The sequence below is a fragment of the Crocodylus porosus genome, unplaced genomic scaffold (genome assembly GCF_001723895.1).
Source record: "Crocodylus porosus isolate Cpor-Errol unplaced genomic scaffold, CroPor_comp1, whole genome shotgun sequence".
NCBI lineage: Eukaryota > Metazoa > Chordata > Crocodylia > Crocodylidae > Crocodylus > Crocodylus porosus.
Window position 1 is genome coordinate 36,854,815 of NW_017728911.1, and position 16,531 is coordinate 36,871,345.

General features: G+C 49.1%; 1 protein-coding gene across 2 annotated transcripts in view; it reads right to left on the reverse strand.

Annotated features, from left to right (window-relative positions):
• Positions 1 to 16,531, reverse strand: part of LOC109309186 (immunoglobulin superfamily DCC subclass member 4-like) — a 108,112-nt gene that overhangs the window by 79,481 nt on the left and 12,100 nt on the right. For both annotated transcript variants that reach the window (XR_002100828.1, XM_019533827.1), the window contains exon 2: positions 7,045 to 7,186. Coding sequence is in view for 1 of the 2 variants with exons in the window: in XM_019533827.1 (XP_019389372.1) it covers positions 7,045 to 7,133 (89 nt within the window). In the remaining variant the exon portion in view is untranslated. The remainder of the gene's footprint in view (positions 1 to 7,044; positions 7,187 to 16,531) is intronic.

A 16,531-nucleotide genomic window follows, 5' to 3' on the forward strand; every position in this document is an offset into this window, starting at 1 on the left:
AAAAAAAAAGTAAAATAAACTAATCTTTAACAGCAACAGATTCACTGCAGCAGTAGGCCTGGCTTTCTCTAGACTACTCATAGCCATAGAGAAGTGGGGCTGGAAGGGACCCCAGGGTTTATCTAGTCCAACCCCCTGCCGAAGGCAGGATCAGCCCTATCCAAACCACCAGCCCTATCCTAGCCATACAACCATAATCTCAGCTCTACATCAGACTACCACCAAACCTGATTCAAGATAGTCCAAAGGCCTTTCTGCTAAAAGTTTTCTATTTAAAAAAATACATACATAAGCACACAAGCATACATACCTACATATGCATATGTACTATATTTTCTCATGTAAAATGCACCCCCCCAACCCCAACCAGCTGCTGGAAATCTGAATGTGCATTATATGCAAGAAATACGGTAAAAGCAGTGTCTGGCAGTTAGCAGGCAGAAGCATAAGTAAAATCTGTACATGATCCACAGGGAGCAAAACAAAGAGCAGGCTCAGCTCCCTTGCTGCTGCTATTCAGTTACCTGCTCCAAAGAGGTTTTTTTTCCCTTCATGCGGCCTGTAAAAAGCAAGGTGCCTCTCTTACTCTAGGGTGTGTTGTATGTGAGAAAGTACGGTAGCTACAAACCTACTAGTTTGCATGTGGATATCACAAAGAGCACTGTCTTTTATCCAGTAAGAATATGCCACGTTGACCTAGGTTCATGCAGTAATGTTGTTGTTTGGCATTGCAAATAGATTCCTCAGGTCTTCGGATCTATAGGACAGGATCTACACTTGAGAAAAGGAATCCTGATTCCCATCGTACTAAGGGTAGCTGCTGGACAAGCTACAAAGAGTTATACAGTGAGAAATGCAGGATTCAGAGGGCTTCATCAATGTTGCACAGGCCAATCCTGCCAGGCACCAAGCACCCCCTGGCTGAGAACCCTGAAAGATTGGGTTTCCAGGGCTAGCTCGTTCCCAGGGCACTGACTCTGCACTCAGTAGCAGCTTGTGCTACTGAACCAGAGGACTTTCCACCATCCACAGGGGCTGAGTCAGAGCTTAGGTTCCTCTGGGCAGTGAGTCGAGCCAACCAGGCATACAGCTCAAAGCTATGTACTCTGTTGGCAAGGCTGTTCCAGTACTGAGGGATATAACAGTTCCTGAGAGCTGCTTGGAAGAGCCTGTTTCCCTTGCCTTCTGATGGACACATGTGAGTAACAGGCTAATGTACATGTAGACAGGTGACAGAAATTATTTGCCCAGAGACTCTCAGCTGTCCTGCTTGTCCTGGCTACCTCTGTCTGAACAAGGTGTCAGATACTCCAGGCATCTTCTCCAAACAGGATTTCAGGGAGCCACCCTGCTACAGCAACCTAGCAAAGGTCTGCTTCAAAAGGACCTTTGACTATATGATTTTCTTGCGTCTCTGAAAGTGCAGAGAAATGGGGAGGCACCTTTTTCTGCCTGGATGCTGAATGCTGGGGACCACGCATCAGATCCACACAAAACAACCTAGAATTAGAAAAAGCAGAGCTGGAAGGGGTCTGGAGAGCTCCTCAATTTCACCCCCTCTGCATCAAGGAAGGATCAGCAATGTCTATCCCACTCCTGAAGGACTTTTGCCCACCCCGCTGTGACACAACAAGCTCCCCATATAATCTCTTCCAGTGCTTACTTACCCATCCTCACAGTAGAAGGTTTTTGCCAGCATCCAACCTAAAGTCTCCCTGCAAGCTAAAGCCATTGCTTCTTCTCCTATTAATTATTGATCATTAGAGTCTGGCAAGAAGCTATCTTCTTAAAAGCGCCTCCAAATGGAAATGGCAATTTGCTTGGAAAAATAAGTCTCTCAAGGATTCCCTGCTGTTTGAAACAGGAGGATGAGTGAAAGGAAAAGAACAGCTAAACTCAGGACTGTCTGTGACCAACTCATCTTAAATGGTCACCAAAGGGCTAGAGAAGGGACTGAAAGAGTCAGACTTACGAATCCCTTCCCAGTCCTACCACAGGTTTGCTGCCTAGCCTTGGCCGAGTCATTTAAATTGCTGTTCCTCAGTGATGGAGGCGGCAATTCCTGGCCCCTGGGCAGCGTGCTGTGCAGGGGCTCATTGATCTCAGGCCCACGTGAGACTGCAGGTTTGGCAGGCATTGAATGGGCCTGGATCTTTTCAGATATAGGGACACTCGGACAGGGTGACAGGAGACATGCGGGCTCACCTCAGCAGCTGAGGCTGACCAATTGATCATCTACAGGTGGGCCAGACCTGGCAAAAGCTAGCTGGACAGGTGAGAGCCCTGCACTTACCACACAGGAACAGGGCAGGATGCACCACTACTAGCCTGCTACATACCACCAGGGAGGAAAGCAGTCAGGAGAAATGCTTTCTGCCTCCTGGACATCCTCTCCTAAGGCTGTGGGGCATCCGGTGACAGTTTTGTTTGGAACTAAAGAGGCTCCTTCATTTACTTCCTTATAGTTTTTGACCTAAGGCTTCTCACAAGCTCACTGATCACTAGTGATACACAGCCCACCGGCTGGGAACCACTGCACTAAAGCACTTCTGCTTCCATATACCAAGAGAGCCAGCTCCTGATGGATGCCTGGTTTTCCAGCACGAACTCATGCAGTGTAGTGCCGAATAATGCAGATAATAAGCGATCAGCATAAAGCACAAGTGGCTGCCAAATTCCTTATTTTCTGTCTGAATTCCTTGATGGCGCCTCTCTCTTCGTGAACACAAGGCACAAACCTTTATGAACTTCACCACCGAGTTCTGACAGGCAGATGTCTTGGTTGTGAGGAGAGCCCATGAACGGATGGACAACAGAGACTACTCTGCAGGGGCGGACCAGAGAGGAGTGATGAGCACAGAGGGTGGTTTCTCAGCTGGGTCTGCCCACCCCAGAACAGCCTGATGGGAAACCCTTGATATCTGAAGCCCCACAACAGACACAGGTCCTTGAACCATCGAGCCATTTAGATATCCATCAACACTCCCCATCTGCAGGCACAGCGGGGATGTGGCAGAGAACATCTGAAGGCAGCTCAGTTACAGAAGTGATGCTGTCTCTGTGGGCCCCTCCCCGAAAGCCTTACCCTCCAGCATGGTCTTACTCTCAGTTTACTCGTGAGAGTAAAGGCTGTGGAATCTGAGCCAGATCAGCAGCTTCTACCCAGCCTATATAGGCCCCAGAGGGGCTGCCATCAGGCAGCCACTGTCGGGACTCCTAGTTCAAATGCACCAGTACCAAGACAAATATTTGCATCTCTGACTCCGTGCTGGGAAAAGTCCCCAGTCCCCTGAGGTTTATTTTTATCATGCATCTGCTCTTTGCATCCACAGTGACAAGCAACGCATTCCAGGCAGCAGGAAAGGCATCTACCAGAGACAAATATAGCACCCAACTGCATTTCCAGGAGCATATGGTCGATATTCATTACATAATCATTCGCTGCTCAGGGTTCAGATTCGGCGTCAGTCCATCCAGCTTGCAAAGGCCCTGGAGGGGGTTTAGAAACACGTAATGGCGACTGGTGGCTGCCACAAGCATGCAGCAGACACCGAAAGGCTCATGTGCTAATGATGCAGAGAGGAGAGGTAGGATGCAGGTGAGTTATGTTGCTGACCTTCAGTTCTTTCGCAGCCTCACCGCTGTTTCTTGCAATAGTCTAGTAGCTGGAGGTGAAGGAGTCATTTGGGCAGAGTTTCTGTGTCTTTGTACAAGTGGAGGGACCTGTAAGGTCACTACTGACTCACTTCAGAGTTGAATACAATGTTTTCTAAGAGTTCGGCAGCACAGGGAGGGCTTCATGGGAGAGCAAATCCTGTTGAAGCTGTTTCCAAAAGAAATGCAAGATATGTTAAGTGTTCCTCGCCCAAGGACAGCCAGGGAGAACGAGAGAGAGAGACTTTGCTGCACTTGTTCCTTCCCAATGCTTCTCAGAGCCTCCAGCTATTTGGGCTCACTGCAGTCACGCTGATCAACGAGAAGCATCAAAAGAATCCATGAGAAGTGGAAGGGGGGACCCCCCTTCAATGTAGCTGAGTTGGCCTAATGATTCAGAGTGTAAGGGGTGGCTCTGGGTGTATGCTTTTCTCAAACAAAGAGCAGAACGATCATCTCTGTCAGAACAACTGTTGTTACAGGGAAGAGAAACACAAAGAGCCAAAGTCAAATCTCCAAGAAAAACAGAAAATGCACCGGGGGGTAAAATCCCGGTTCTAGTGATATCCCCTCCAGCTTTGCTCTCAACTAAGCTGGGGCCGGGAAATTGTTCCCAGCACATCCTTCTTTGACGGTCTCCACCGGCCTCAGCCAAATGGAGGTCTACCTCTGCCCAGAGCAGTGCATCATGACTGAAAGGTGCAGGACTCAGAACCCAAAGTATCATCATTACATGCTGCTAGGCCTGCGTCCCCGGCAGCACGACAACCCTTTCCCCTTTGCCCATGGCCTAGCTAGCTTCCTGGTCTTTGATCCCTGCGGGTCCACGCCACACAGGCAGCCACTCGACCGTGGGCAGGGCTTGCGAGAAAGCAGCTGCAGTCAACTCAGTATCCGCTGCCCCGGAGCTAGTGCCTACAGCGCCTGCACAGGCTGAACGTTCACCTACAACTCGACATCCTGATTCTTGCTTAGTACTCAACACTGAAAGCCCAAAAGTTCCATGAAGAGGGAGGAAACAACCAGACAAAATAGAAGGTAAAAAGGTCAAAAAACGAACCCTTAACCCATGTTCTGACACAAAACTCAGAGGCACGTGAGCTGGAGAAACCACATTCAAAGATATGGCAGAGTTCCTCAGAAAGGCGGTGTCTTTTCACAGCTTTCTACAAGCTGGGCCAACTCAAAGCTGTGGCGGTGGATTTCAGGCCTTGTTTTTAAAGTATTTAGGCACTCGTGTGGGCAGAAAGGTCCTTGTGGGAGGCTTGGAAGCACTTGAGAGGGGAATCCAAGAAGCAGAAATGCCAGAAAGCATGTCCAAAAAACACAGGGGTGCATGCGCTAAACTCTAAAAGGACAGCAAGCACCAATCTCCCCTTCATGTGTGCAGCAACCTATTCAGTGAAAAACTACCGCCCAGCATCTCCCGGTGCAAACAGCCACATGGGATCTCAGCAGGGCTTGGTACTTAGCAATGCGGTGGCTGCTCCATAATGCAATATCTTGAATCAAATGCTCTGTCAGTGCTGGGAATTGTAATGGCATAAAACCCCAGGGAAGACAAGGGTTGGCTTACGTATATCATCATTGCAACGCACCTCTGAGACCACAGTCTCACTGGCACCCATTAGAGACCTATTAGAATGTCAAAGAAGAGAAACTGATATCACAGCAAGAGCAATTTTAAGGGTTTTTTTCATTTATGCTACAGCTAAAGGAGATAAAACATAGTGACACCTTAATGCTCTCCAGTAGGTCGGATTCACAGTCCCAGAGTTGGATTCTGCCTATCCCACTAATCCTGCCAGATCTGAACGCGTAAGTCAGAACACGGCATGCCTGCATGTCCAACACGGATATCCATGCATGCTGCTGTCAAGGTATGTCGCAAAGCACGCCCACAGCCCCCTGTGGCTGGGCTGCATCTGGCCTTGTCAAGCGATGCACAGGCACAGCAGAGTAGACAAGGAGACCGCTGTGTACCCAGACCCTCCTTCGGATGCACATTATTCCCTCCCAAGCCCATTTTGTACAGTCAACAACAGAACGGCCGAGCTCCCTGAAATCTTCTATGCGCTAAACATGATTTAAAAGCCAGGTCTGCAGGTGCAGATTACCTCTGACTGTTACACAGAAAGCAATTTTCAAGCTGCTCATGTTGAAAGCAATCTCTAAGCATGTTATTTCACAACATCCATCGAACTGTCATATTAAAAAGCTATTGCCCTATCTGGGGCATGCCTCCTTCTCCCACCCCCCACCCACTGCCTTTTTTTTTTTTTTTTTTTTTTTTTTTAAACACTTATTTTTCTTCTCATACAAAGCACCAGCCTCCCACAAGCCTTCAGATCACCGCACATCAGCCTCAAGGATATAAACAGCTATTCTGACAAAAACAGCCTTTGTGCCGAAATTATTTCTCAGTTTTGGTACTTTTCCCTTCCTCTCCCTCCCTCCCGCATGCTAGCTGCCCCTTGGGAAGGACCAGCTCTTCCTGCAGAAACTCAGATCATAGCTGCTGAATCTGTAGGGGCTAAAAGACAGCATCTTTGTTTGACCCACAGACAGCAACTGAGTCTACAGGCCAGGAACAGCCTCTGTCTTTGATTCCCCTCCCCGCCCAGACACACGTTTACTCAGAAAAAGGAACAGTGCAGATGGATCTGTCATTTCCCGAGCAGGAAATCCATGCCACCGAAGTCAATGAACTCCTGAGGAGCCAAAGGGAATGACTCAGTGTCAACTATACCGGGCCTGAGAGAAGGAGACCCATTATTAATACCACCATAGGCCTCAATCCAAGGAAGGCCTACACCCACCCCTGCTTCTCTTGTCCAGCTCTGAGGAGCCTCCCTGCAATGCAGTTCGGCTCCCACTTACATCTGCGCAGGATTGGAGCCCAGCGTCAGAATACTGAAAGGCCCCTGAGACCTCTGCACCTTTCCTTACCTACGAGCCAATCCCTCAAGCATCCGCCATCCGCTACCTACATATCCAGGGCCCAAGCAACCACCAAACTCTCTGGATGGGCAAGATATGACCAGAAGATGGTGACAAACTGTCATAAGGCAGTCCATTTTGAGACTGATGAGCGGACAACTTGTACTGACTGTCCTGTGCAATTATGTTGCTTCTTAGGCAATGGCTGATTCCGTTTTCAGAGAATTACCTTTTATAGCTTGCACACTAAGTCCAATATGCTAAATGATGCAGGGAAAGAAGGAATAAGAGTTGGTCAATTTGATTATTTCCATGCTCCTTAATTAATTTTAAGGATATTTTTCTGTCGGTTCAAGGAACACTAGGAAGGACTGTCATCTTCTTAGTGTTTTAATATGTAGGGTTGTTTTTTTAAATGAATTCAAGGAATCCGAACTCCCAGCCACTTACCTGGATTCTGTCAGAAGAGCCACCTGATCCTTCTCCCAGGTGATGCTTGGGGCGGGCAGCCCTTCAATGCGGCACTCAAACCGAGCCATGCCATTTTCTTCCACTGTCTGTGACTCAGGCTGCTGGAAAAACCGTGATAATGCTGGAAAAAAAGGAAGGAGAAAAAGTTAAATGTTTTGAAATGCCTAACCCAGGCCATCCTGCTTCACTGAGCAAGCTAAAGGGCTCCTCCTCACTTGCAACTTGACCTCACTGAGTAGCCCGGCTGGCAAATGCAACTCTCAACTCCCCTCTGACACACCTGTGACCATGCTCTTCACGGTCCTGAGCACATTAACAGGCAGACACATTAAAAGTGGAAACTGAAGACTGGCCTCACATCTGTGGCCACAACCAATCCATCCATCCACTTCTCCCACTGCTTTGTTGAACTGGCCCTCCATCTCCAGTCACCCCCATACCCACACCACACTTTAGAAAGAGCAGGGAACACCAGTAAAGAAATGGGGACAAGTCCCCTTTCTGGATAGACAATCATATCTGAGCTCCAGGCTTGCTTGTAGGGGAGCCACAAGCTCTGTACAGAGAAAGATAAATACCCCCCTCCTTCAGTGCCAAGGGCCAAGCATAGCATGTGCAAGTGTGGCACTTGAAAGCCACAGCAAAGGTCATAGCCCCATTGAACCAGGTTGTGTGCAAGTGTAAATGCGCATGCACACGTGCACACACACAGACACACACACACAGTGAGAAGCAGCTGCTACCCAAAATTGCTTCTTCCCCTCAATAAAACAGAAGGGAGTAATACTGTCCCCACTTGATAGATGGAACAACGTGCCCAAGGCCACCCAGAGACGGCAGCAGAGCTAAGAACCGAATCACGGTCTTCTGCTTTCCAGCCCAACAGCAGCACTGCCCTTCCTCTTACTGAGGAGCCGATTCACCCTGCGGCCACCAAGACCCTCCTGTTTAGCAGCAATGGGCACATGTAAGAACAATGGGGAGTGCTGTGTTCACACCCATTCTCTGCCCAAATCTTCTTCTTTTCCACGTTTTCCCCCCCTAGAATAAGAAGCTTGAGACATGCTTCTGCAATAAGTCTTACTATGTGGACCCATAGTCTCATCCAAGGTCAGTATCCATTCACCCACGCTCTGGGGGCCCAGTCTTCTTCCCATTAAAGTCTACAGCAAAATTCCCTTGGACTCCAGTGGAGCAAGACTGGTGCCACGGATGGCAGCTGTCTGGTATATCTGCGGTTCTGCACCACACAAGGAAGGCCAAGCCCAAGGCCGCTGGAGATGCAGCAGAGTATCAATGCAGGTAGGCTGTAGCCACTGAGGCCCTTGTGCGTCTCAGTAACACAATGGCATTCTGAACTTGATGCACAGGCCTCCTTCATGGGATGCAGAAAAAGCTTTTATTCCCCTCAGGAAAAAGAACAGGGATTTGTTTTAAATGCACTGCTATTAATCCACCTGCACTGGGAAACCTATCCTGTAAATTCTTCTCGTAATCCTAGGGCATAAATGCCAGAGAGCAGGAGTGTGGCATAGCAATGGTCTTAGCTTCATGGAAAACATGAAACTACATTGCTAATCCAAGAAGAAAACTATTCAGATCACGATCCACTGACATTATAGTTAAATTATTTGCGCAAATCCCTCTTTCCCTCCCTCCACACAAAAAAAGAAAACCTCTGAAGAATCTGATTTTACAAAGCCCTGAAGGCATTTAGTTATATTCTTTTACATAAATAAATTGTTATGGCACAGCTATGAACCAGCTAACATCTCCACTGAAAACTGTCCCAGTGGCATACCTCTCCCTCGAGAGCACAGAGATTTAAACTAAAAAAGCTTGAGAGAAAATTGTTACTTTTCTTTTTTAAGGATCTTTTTTTAAGCAAGACCTCGAAAGAGAAGTTTTCAATCAGTAAAAACAGTGAAGTCGCACTTGGTGAAGCTGTTACCTTATCCTTAGCTTTGTCCTTTAAAACTGGGCATAAGGGGGTCACGTCCTTCTGAAAAGAGTTTAAAATTTGATACGATTTTTATTATGTATAGCGGGTAATACGTGTATGCATCATAACTGGGTGTTATCCAATACTGGATTGCAACTGGTGCTTTCATGTTCAAAGACTATTACCTTTTTCTAACTAAATGATCTAACCTGCAAAATACAAAAAAGAAACCTTAAGTCTGCAAAGTCTGACACACAAGTATCTACTGAGTGTTAAAAGTGCTCCCTGTCATTATGTGAGGACGGCAGTAGCAAAATCTTTACCAATTTCCTATGGTGCATTTAAAAAAAAACTGAAAAAAAGTTTCCTTGGAAAATCCTTAAAAAAAAAAAAAAAAAAGAAAGAAAAGAAAAGAAAAGAAGAATTAAGATCCCGATCCAGCCAAGCATTTGAGTGTTAAGTCCCATTTACTCTGCCAGATCTTAAGCTCACACTAGAATGCTTTGCTGAATCAGGACCAAAATATTTCAGATAAAATCAAGTGGATCCCAGCACACTTTAAGGTCCTGTCTAGACCAGGCAAACGGCCTGTTGCTGACAACAGGTGCTAATAATGGATCTCCTTAGCTCTCTTCAGCTGGTGGGAAAGATGGTTTTGCCCCAGCACAAACAGGGCAGAACATTTTTAGTGCTCCTTAAAGCCATCCAGAGGCCACATTCCTGGAAAGGTCATGGGGTTGGAGAGGGAAATCTTTTTTCAGTAATAAAAAAATGCAATGAATTTAAACAGAAAACGTGGTCGCCTTGGGCAAGCCACTCCCAACTTCCTTCCCATGCATGGTTGAGTGTAAACATCTCGGGGCAGACTTTCAGAGGCTCCAGCGAAGCCACAAAACTGTTCCCACCAGCTTAGACTATTCCCTGATGCACAACAAGGCAGCTCCATCTCTTCTTCACCCCCAGGAACAGCTCACGCCCGCTGTACAGAGAGTGCCCAACTGAACAGCCCAGCCTGGTGCACCCTCCTTTTCAGCCTGGGGCCTCCTCCTGCTCTTGCCCATGGTACTGGATGCATCTTCTGCCCAGGGCTATATTGTTAGGGCTGGGAATGTGGGGCACTGCACATGTTCAGTCACAGCAAAGAGTCCTACTGGGAATCAGGCCCTGGATAGGTAAGAGATCCTCTTCCCTGTGGAATAAGCAGCGTGGGAGGGCTGGGTAGCACAGGGGAATTGTAGGGCAGTGGTTTATCCAGCGGGCTGCAATGGTAGATAGGGGGCAGGGAGAACCTGGAGAAGTAAGTTCATCCTCTTCTTCCTCTCCACCCCCACTTTTCCTTGGTGCCAGGCAGCACGCTGAGATGCCAAAGGGCCACCTCCCTAAAACTCTGCAGACAGGCTAATTAGCCAAGCGCACTGCCATGCTAACACAGCTCTGCTGCTTCCACTTTGGAGCTGGTCCATGAAGACCTACCCCAGGGGTCTCTGTCGCTGGGCACCCATGAAGGAGGCAGGCTGAGGAGCTGGGAACAGGTTATGAACAGGCTTGGGGTAAGTGGGCTGTGGGACTGGGGGTGAGGAGCGTGTGGGCCATATGGCTGGCCCAGGGGCCGGACTATGGATAACAAAGCGACAGCTAGTGTTGTGAAGAGTTATCTTGAAGCATCTCTCTCCTTCAGATTTCAGCTTCTCCCTTGACTAGCTCCGGTCCAGCACTAAGAACACCAATGGGAACCTGCCCCAGAAAGTCATCACTGCCTTATGGCTGTGCAGACTGCCTGGAGAGCCCAGCCTTGTCCTGGGCAGACCTGTCTCCACCACGAGAGTTACTCTCTCAAGTCTGGCACTGCCGCCCGGAAGACATGGCAAAGCCTGGACAGGCAGCCTTGCCTCCAACAGGGCTTTGGCGAGGCAAAGTTGAGGCACGTTGGTTGGGCAGCGAAGGGCAGGATGCCTTGCTGCTGCCAGCAAGGTCCCTGTTCTGTGGGAAGATGACCTGTTGCCAGCAGCCTGTAAAACAAAGCCGAACACCTCATAGCTGTTGTGTAAAGTCCCGCTCCCCGATCCAAGGGTGGGATTGAGCACAGCTAGCAGAGTGCCATGTCCTGGTGCAATGGGCCGTCTTTCTCTGCCCCATCAGACATCTAGCCATTTGGAGTGGGCCTGCCAGGACAGGTGTCACTTGTGCTGGCTATGAAACACTCGCTTCTAATCCCCTGAGCTCAGTGGTTAGGGCAGGGGTGGACAAAATGCGGCCCGTGGGCCAGCTGCAGCCCACCAAGCCATTCTATCCAGCCCGCGGGGTCCCTAAACAGTTTAGAAAATGAATATTAATCTGCCCTGGGCTGCCTGTCATGCGGCCCTTGATGGCTTGCCAAAACTCAGTAAGCGGCCCTCCGCCCAAAATAATTGCCCGCCCTTGGGTTAGGGACATGGGACATCTCTTCAGAAGACAGACAAGGGCAGCAATGCAGGGTACTAAGGAGAGGATGAGCTGGGAGATGAGGGATCCTGTTTCTGACCAGTGCTAGAGAGTGAGAAGGGTCTTCCTAGCTCTGCAGCCCAACTAAACCATGGGTCTGAACACCACGGGGACACCAGAGACCAGGGTAGGGACTCAGAGCAGACTTGGCCCTCCTCCATACGGGGGTTTGCTCCTCAAGGGACAGGTCAATATTTAACATGCAGAAGAGTTACCTCGGTACTCTAAAGTCCCCTGCTGACCGTGAGATGCAAACTTCACCATCTTAATGTGGGGCCAGTTTTACAGGGACCACGGGCTAGAAACAGGTTAACAAGTCTAGCAACAGGGAAGCACTGCAAGAAGGCGGCACCTGGGAGAACGGCAGGGCTATACCCACTCCAGTTTAACCCCCCTGCGGTCAGGGTCAGGAGAAACCCTTCCTCCATCCCTGCTCAACTGGCATGAAAGCCAGCCTGGCTAGCAGACACTTGCTGTCCCCAACCCCTTCCATCCTGATGATGACTCTACGTAGAAACCTCCAGAAGCTACAGCAGTGCTGCAAAATGCTACCTTTGCCTCCTTCCCTCCAGGCATCACTCTGCACAGCACCAAAGCAGGCAGAGATTTGCCCGCCAGTGGCATGATGCCATGGCCACAACACATAGCCTATGCCTGGGGTGTCAGGAACAGCATTTTGCCACCAATGTATTTGTTCCCTTTGTTTCTCCCATAATGAATACCGATTCCTAGGATGGTGCTGTACAGACATTCAGTAAGAAGAGGTCCCAGCCTGAGCTGCCCTCCTTCTAAACAGATGGGCCAAACACAGGGTGACAGGAGAACCGGAGGCATCCAAGAGTGAAGTGATTTGCTGAAAACCGCACAATAGGTCAGTGCCAGAGCCAGAAAAATACCCTGCCTCTCCAGAGTCATCTTCCAAAGCCAAGACCATGCCATCTAGCTAAGCCTCATAGACACAGTTCCTGCTTTCATTACACAGACCAATCTCCCCTGGTTATGCAGAGTCTTTGAACTCTTCTGCTTCCAGGTCAGGAGAGACTGAAAACAACATCTGGCAACTCTCTAGCAGCCTGCCTATGAATGAGTTTATGATCTTCGCTTAAGTCCTAATGTAACTATATCTCCCCTGCCCCCAAACCACCACAACAGCTGGAAGTGTCAGAGACGCTCTGTGCACAAACACCATGGTTCGACCAGGCAGAGCTACGTACTTTACACCCTTCGACTAGAGGGCTATTTGGGCAGGAGGGAGAAGATGGGTGAGCAAAAGGAAAAGATGGGCGTGCACTGCCCTCCAGAACCGGGGGTCACAAAATGAAAGGAACAGTGGGAAAAACCCCGGTCGTACCCAGTTAACTGCCTTTCAGCATCCACTCCGCCACTGTGTGACACAGGAGACTGGGCAAGACAGACCTAGGGTCTGACCCCGGAAGTGGCAATTCTTCTGTTCTTATGCACCTGGCACAGCACTTAACCTGAGGGCTTTGCTCCTTGGGCTGCTGATCCAGGGTCTTCCCATCACACAAATGCTGTACAACTCTTTGGAAACAAAAGCAACTCCAAGTCCATGTATCCCCATTTAAAAATGACAGGACACGGAACTGAATGACAACTGCTAAAACCTCTGGCCAACTAAGCCCCGCAGCATAAGCGAATGCATTTCTCCTTCTACCAGCAACCGCACAACACCGGGAACACGTATCGTGCCTCTCCAATAGTCACAATATAACATGTCATTCCGACATTCATTTTCAGCTACTGCCGGCAGAAATGTGATGCAACGCCAGTCTTTCCAGACACAGCAAACATCTCCCCTTGACAGCTACAATTACTGTAATTGTGCAGATCCTCCCTCACTCAAAACGTTTAAGGTAAAGTAACAGCTTTAACACTTTGGCAAGTGTGATTATTAACAACAGGTAAGGAGACATGCCTTCCCTCAGCACAGATCGCACACTGGAGAGTCGTGCTCGGGAGTACGGAGAGCCTCCGAGAAATATGCAAATCTAATTAATTGACTAACCATCTATTTACATGACAAACAGATGCAAGCTTACCCTGGTCTCACTTGTAACAAAACAGCAGATATCAGTGGATTTCCAGCCTGTCACATACACGTGGGGCCTTCTATATCCCTGACCGAAGACATAACGACCAATTTCTGCTTCCCGGGCAGCAATGGCGACTGGGCCAGAGGCAGTAGGTACCATTACTGTGCCCTCTCTAAATCACTGCCCAGCGCTGGTGCTCTGTGTGCCTACCACTAGTTATGCTAATACCAACTGAGGCAGGAAATAAAGATAAGCTCTTTATCTGCACTCCTGTGTTTCGCCCATGTATTTCACCTGGCCAGAGCCCTTAGGCAAAATGAAGCCATGGGTGTGGAAATGAAGCAGGAAGAAGTCAAGGAGGTGCTGCAATGCCTCCAATTTGTCACGAAACCAATGGCATCAAAAGCAGAAACATCCCCTGGAGTCCAGTGACCATTACCATTTCACCCCCTACAAAGCCCAGAAGAAGCCCAGCATCAAAGTCCCCAGAACACCACCAACTGGCAAGAAAAGAAACCCTAGCAGAGATCCGAGTGCCTGCAGCATACTCAGAAATCACCAGGTTATGCCGCACGCACCTGTCATCTTGATCAGATTCCTGGAGCAAGGAAGCCCCTGACAAAGGTACTGTGTGTTGGGATTGTCTAACATGGCCCCACTGAACTACTGACCTATATTAGAAACTGGCTAACGGTAGACAGAGGAACAAGCTCTCCACCCTTCCAGACTGGGCTGGGCTGGTGAACCCCAAAAGGATCGCGTAGCTAAGAATGCTGCAACAAGCCTGTAGACCCCTTACCCCCTTATCTTGGTCTTTTCATGCTTGGAGGCAGAGGAGGTCTCAGAGGAAGGAAGGGGTTGTGCAGGAGAACAGCTGCACTACGCATGCACAAGCAGAAACTAGGGGCAAAATGGTTTTCCATTGCTACAGGGTCAACGTAACTGCCATCAATCAATACACCAGTTTCAGAAGTGATTCACCAAGCAGCCAGGTACAGAGAAAGCCAGTCAGAACTTCCTGGTCACTCCTTCCCAAACCAGAGGGGTAATTAATGAGTGTTTAATAAAATTTAATTAATTGAATTAATGAGAATTTAAGCCCTATAAAGAAAACGGGTATGGGCTTTTTATTATTATTCTTAAATGCAACACACAGTCAAAGTGCATGACTCCCTGCAGCCGGGTATCACTGAGCTTTACGACATCCAAAAATGGATTAGACATTTATAAACAATAGCAGCAGCTGCTGCAGTTACAGCAGCCAGGACACAAATCAATACGCATGCTTCAGGGGGTATAATCAGCTTGGCAACTGAGGGTCAGTAAGAAATTTCCCCTGGGGTTCAGTACTGCACAATTAAGTGCATTACAAGGGTTTCCTCTCTCCTTCTGAGTCTCTCCTGACTCTACAAAGGAAATGAGGGCTTTGTACAACATCCGCTTCTCTACTACCAATCCCCTGAGCTTAGAAAAAGCCATGCGAGGTCCTCCCCAGGTGCTCTGCATTCCCTATCACCTGGACAGTCCTGCTCATACCTTCCAGCCCTCATCCCTCTCACGCTTGCCTACTGAGACAGGCTATCTGCCCTGATGGGTCCATCTGAGTCTCTTGGCTATCTTTCCCAGGAACCAGCTCAAAGGAGTGTCACCGCTTAGGCAGGAGGACTTGTGGCCTGGCTGGCCCGCTACTGCAAGCACAACATGGGAGTGAAATACACTCTGCAACATGCTGACAGGAGGATCTCAACCCGGAGGAAAGTTTTATCCCTGGCTCTGCTGCAGACTTGACACACCACTCTGAGCAACTCCCTCGGGGCTCTAGCCAACTTAGAGAGTTGTCAGATTGTTTTCAATGAGAGCCGAGCCCGGCCTCCCTCCCCATGTGAAGCTGACTCCCTTCTCCCATACAGCCCTGGGAAACAGAATTCATGAAAACGTGAGTAGCCCTTGGAGACCTTGTGATGCTTTATGACTTCTGGGTGGTGGTACAGCCCGCATCCACAGCGATCCAGCCAGGGAACTAAGCGCACCCTTTCCAAGCAGCATCAGACTGCGGGCTGCCTTGCTCTCGCTCTCCAAACGAGCCTTGCTCTATCACCTGATATTAATCAGCCGTGCAGATGCAACCAGGATGAGGAACGATTCCATCTGCATGTAAACAGCTTCTGATAAAACACAGCGCTCTTCCCACTGCGCCCTGGAATACTCCTTTCATGCGAGCTGAATGCTAATGGAGCCAATGCTTCTCGCTGGCCCGCTAAACCAAACACACCAAGGGATACTGATCCCCTGCTTTCTGAGATCATATTCCCCTATGGCTCTGCCGTCATGGAGCACTAGATCACAACCTCTCGGTCAGCGTAAGGATTTAGTAGCGAGGGCGCTGAAGCTCTGGGAGAACACAAAGGATGCCGGGGATTCTTCAGCACTCAGCCCTTCACTCAAATGCGGTGCTTTCCTCTAAAAGAGATGCTCTCATTCATCCACTAGCAAGTGGAGTCAGGCCAGAGTGAAGCATAAGGCCTGTTATGCAGGGGTGATGACAGCGATCCTGTCTGAGCCTGAAAATCCATGACCTCTGTTCTGCGTGGCTTCTTCAAGCTCAGAATCTCTAAGGAAGAACAAAAAGCCAGGCCACAGACAGCTGGGAGGCAGACAGGCAATTCAAGCAAGATTCCCTGGACAATGCAGTGTGGATGCTGGATTTCTCATCTCCAGCTGCCATAGCTCCCTCGGTGTCTAGTGCCAGGCATTTTGTGAGCCCAGCCGTTCATTTAGTTCATCAAATTCCATCTCAGAGGAAAGGCAGCAAGAAGGCACAGCAGCCCCCCTGGCTCTCCAGCGACCTAGCGGACCTCCTGAGGCTAAAAAGAAAGGCTTACAAAGGATGGAGGACAGGATTTACCTCCAAGGAGGATTATTCTGCACTGGTCCGGTCCTGCAGGGAGCAAACCAGGAAAGCCAAGGCTGCAACTGAACTCCAACTAGC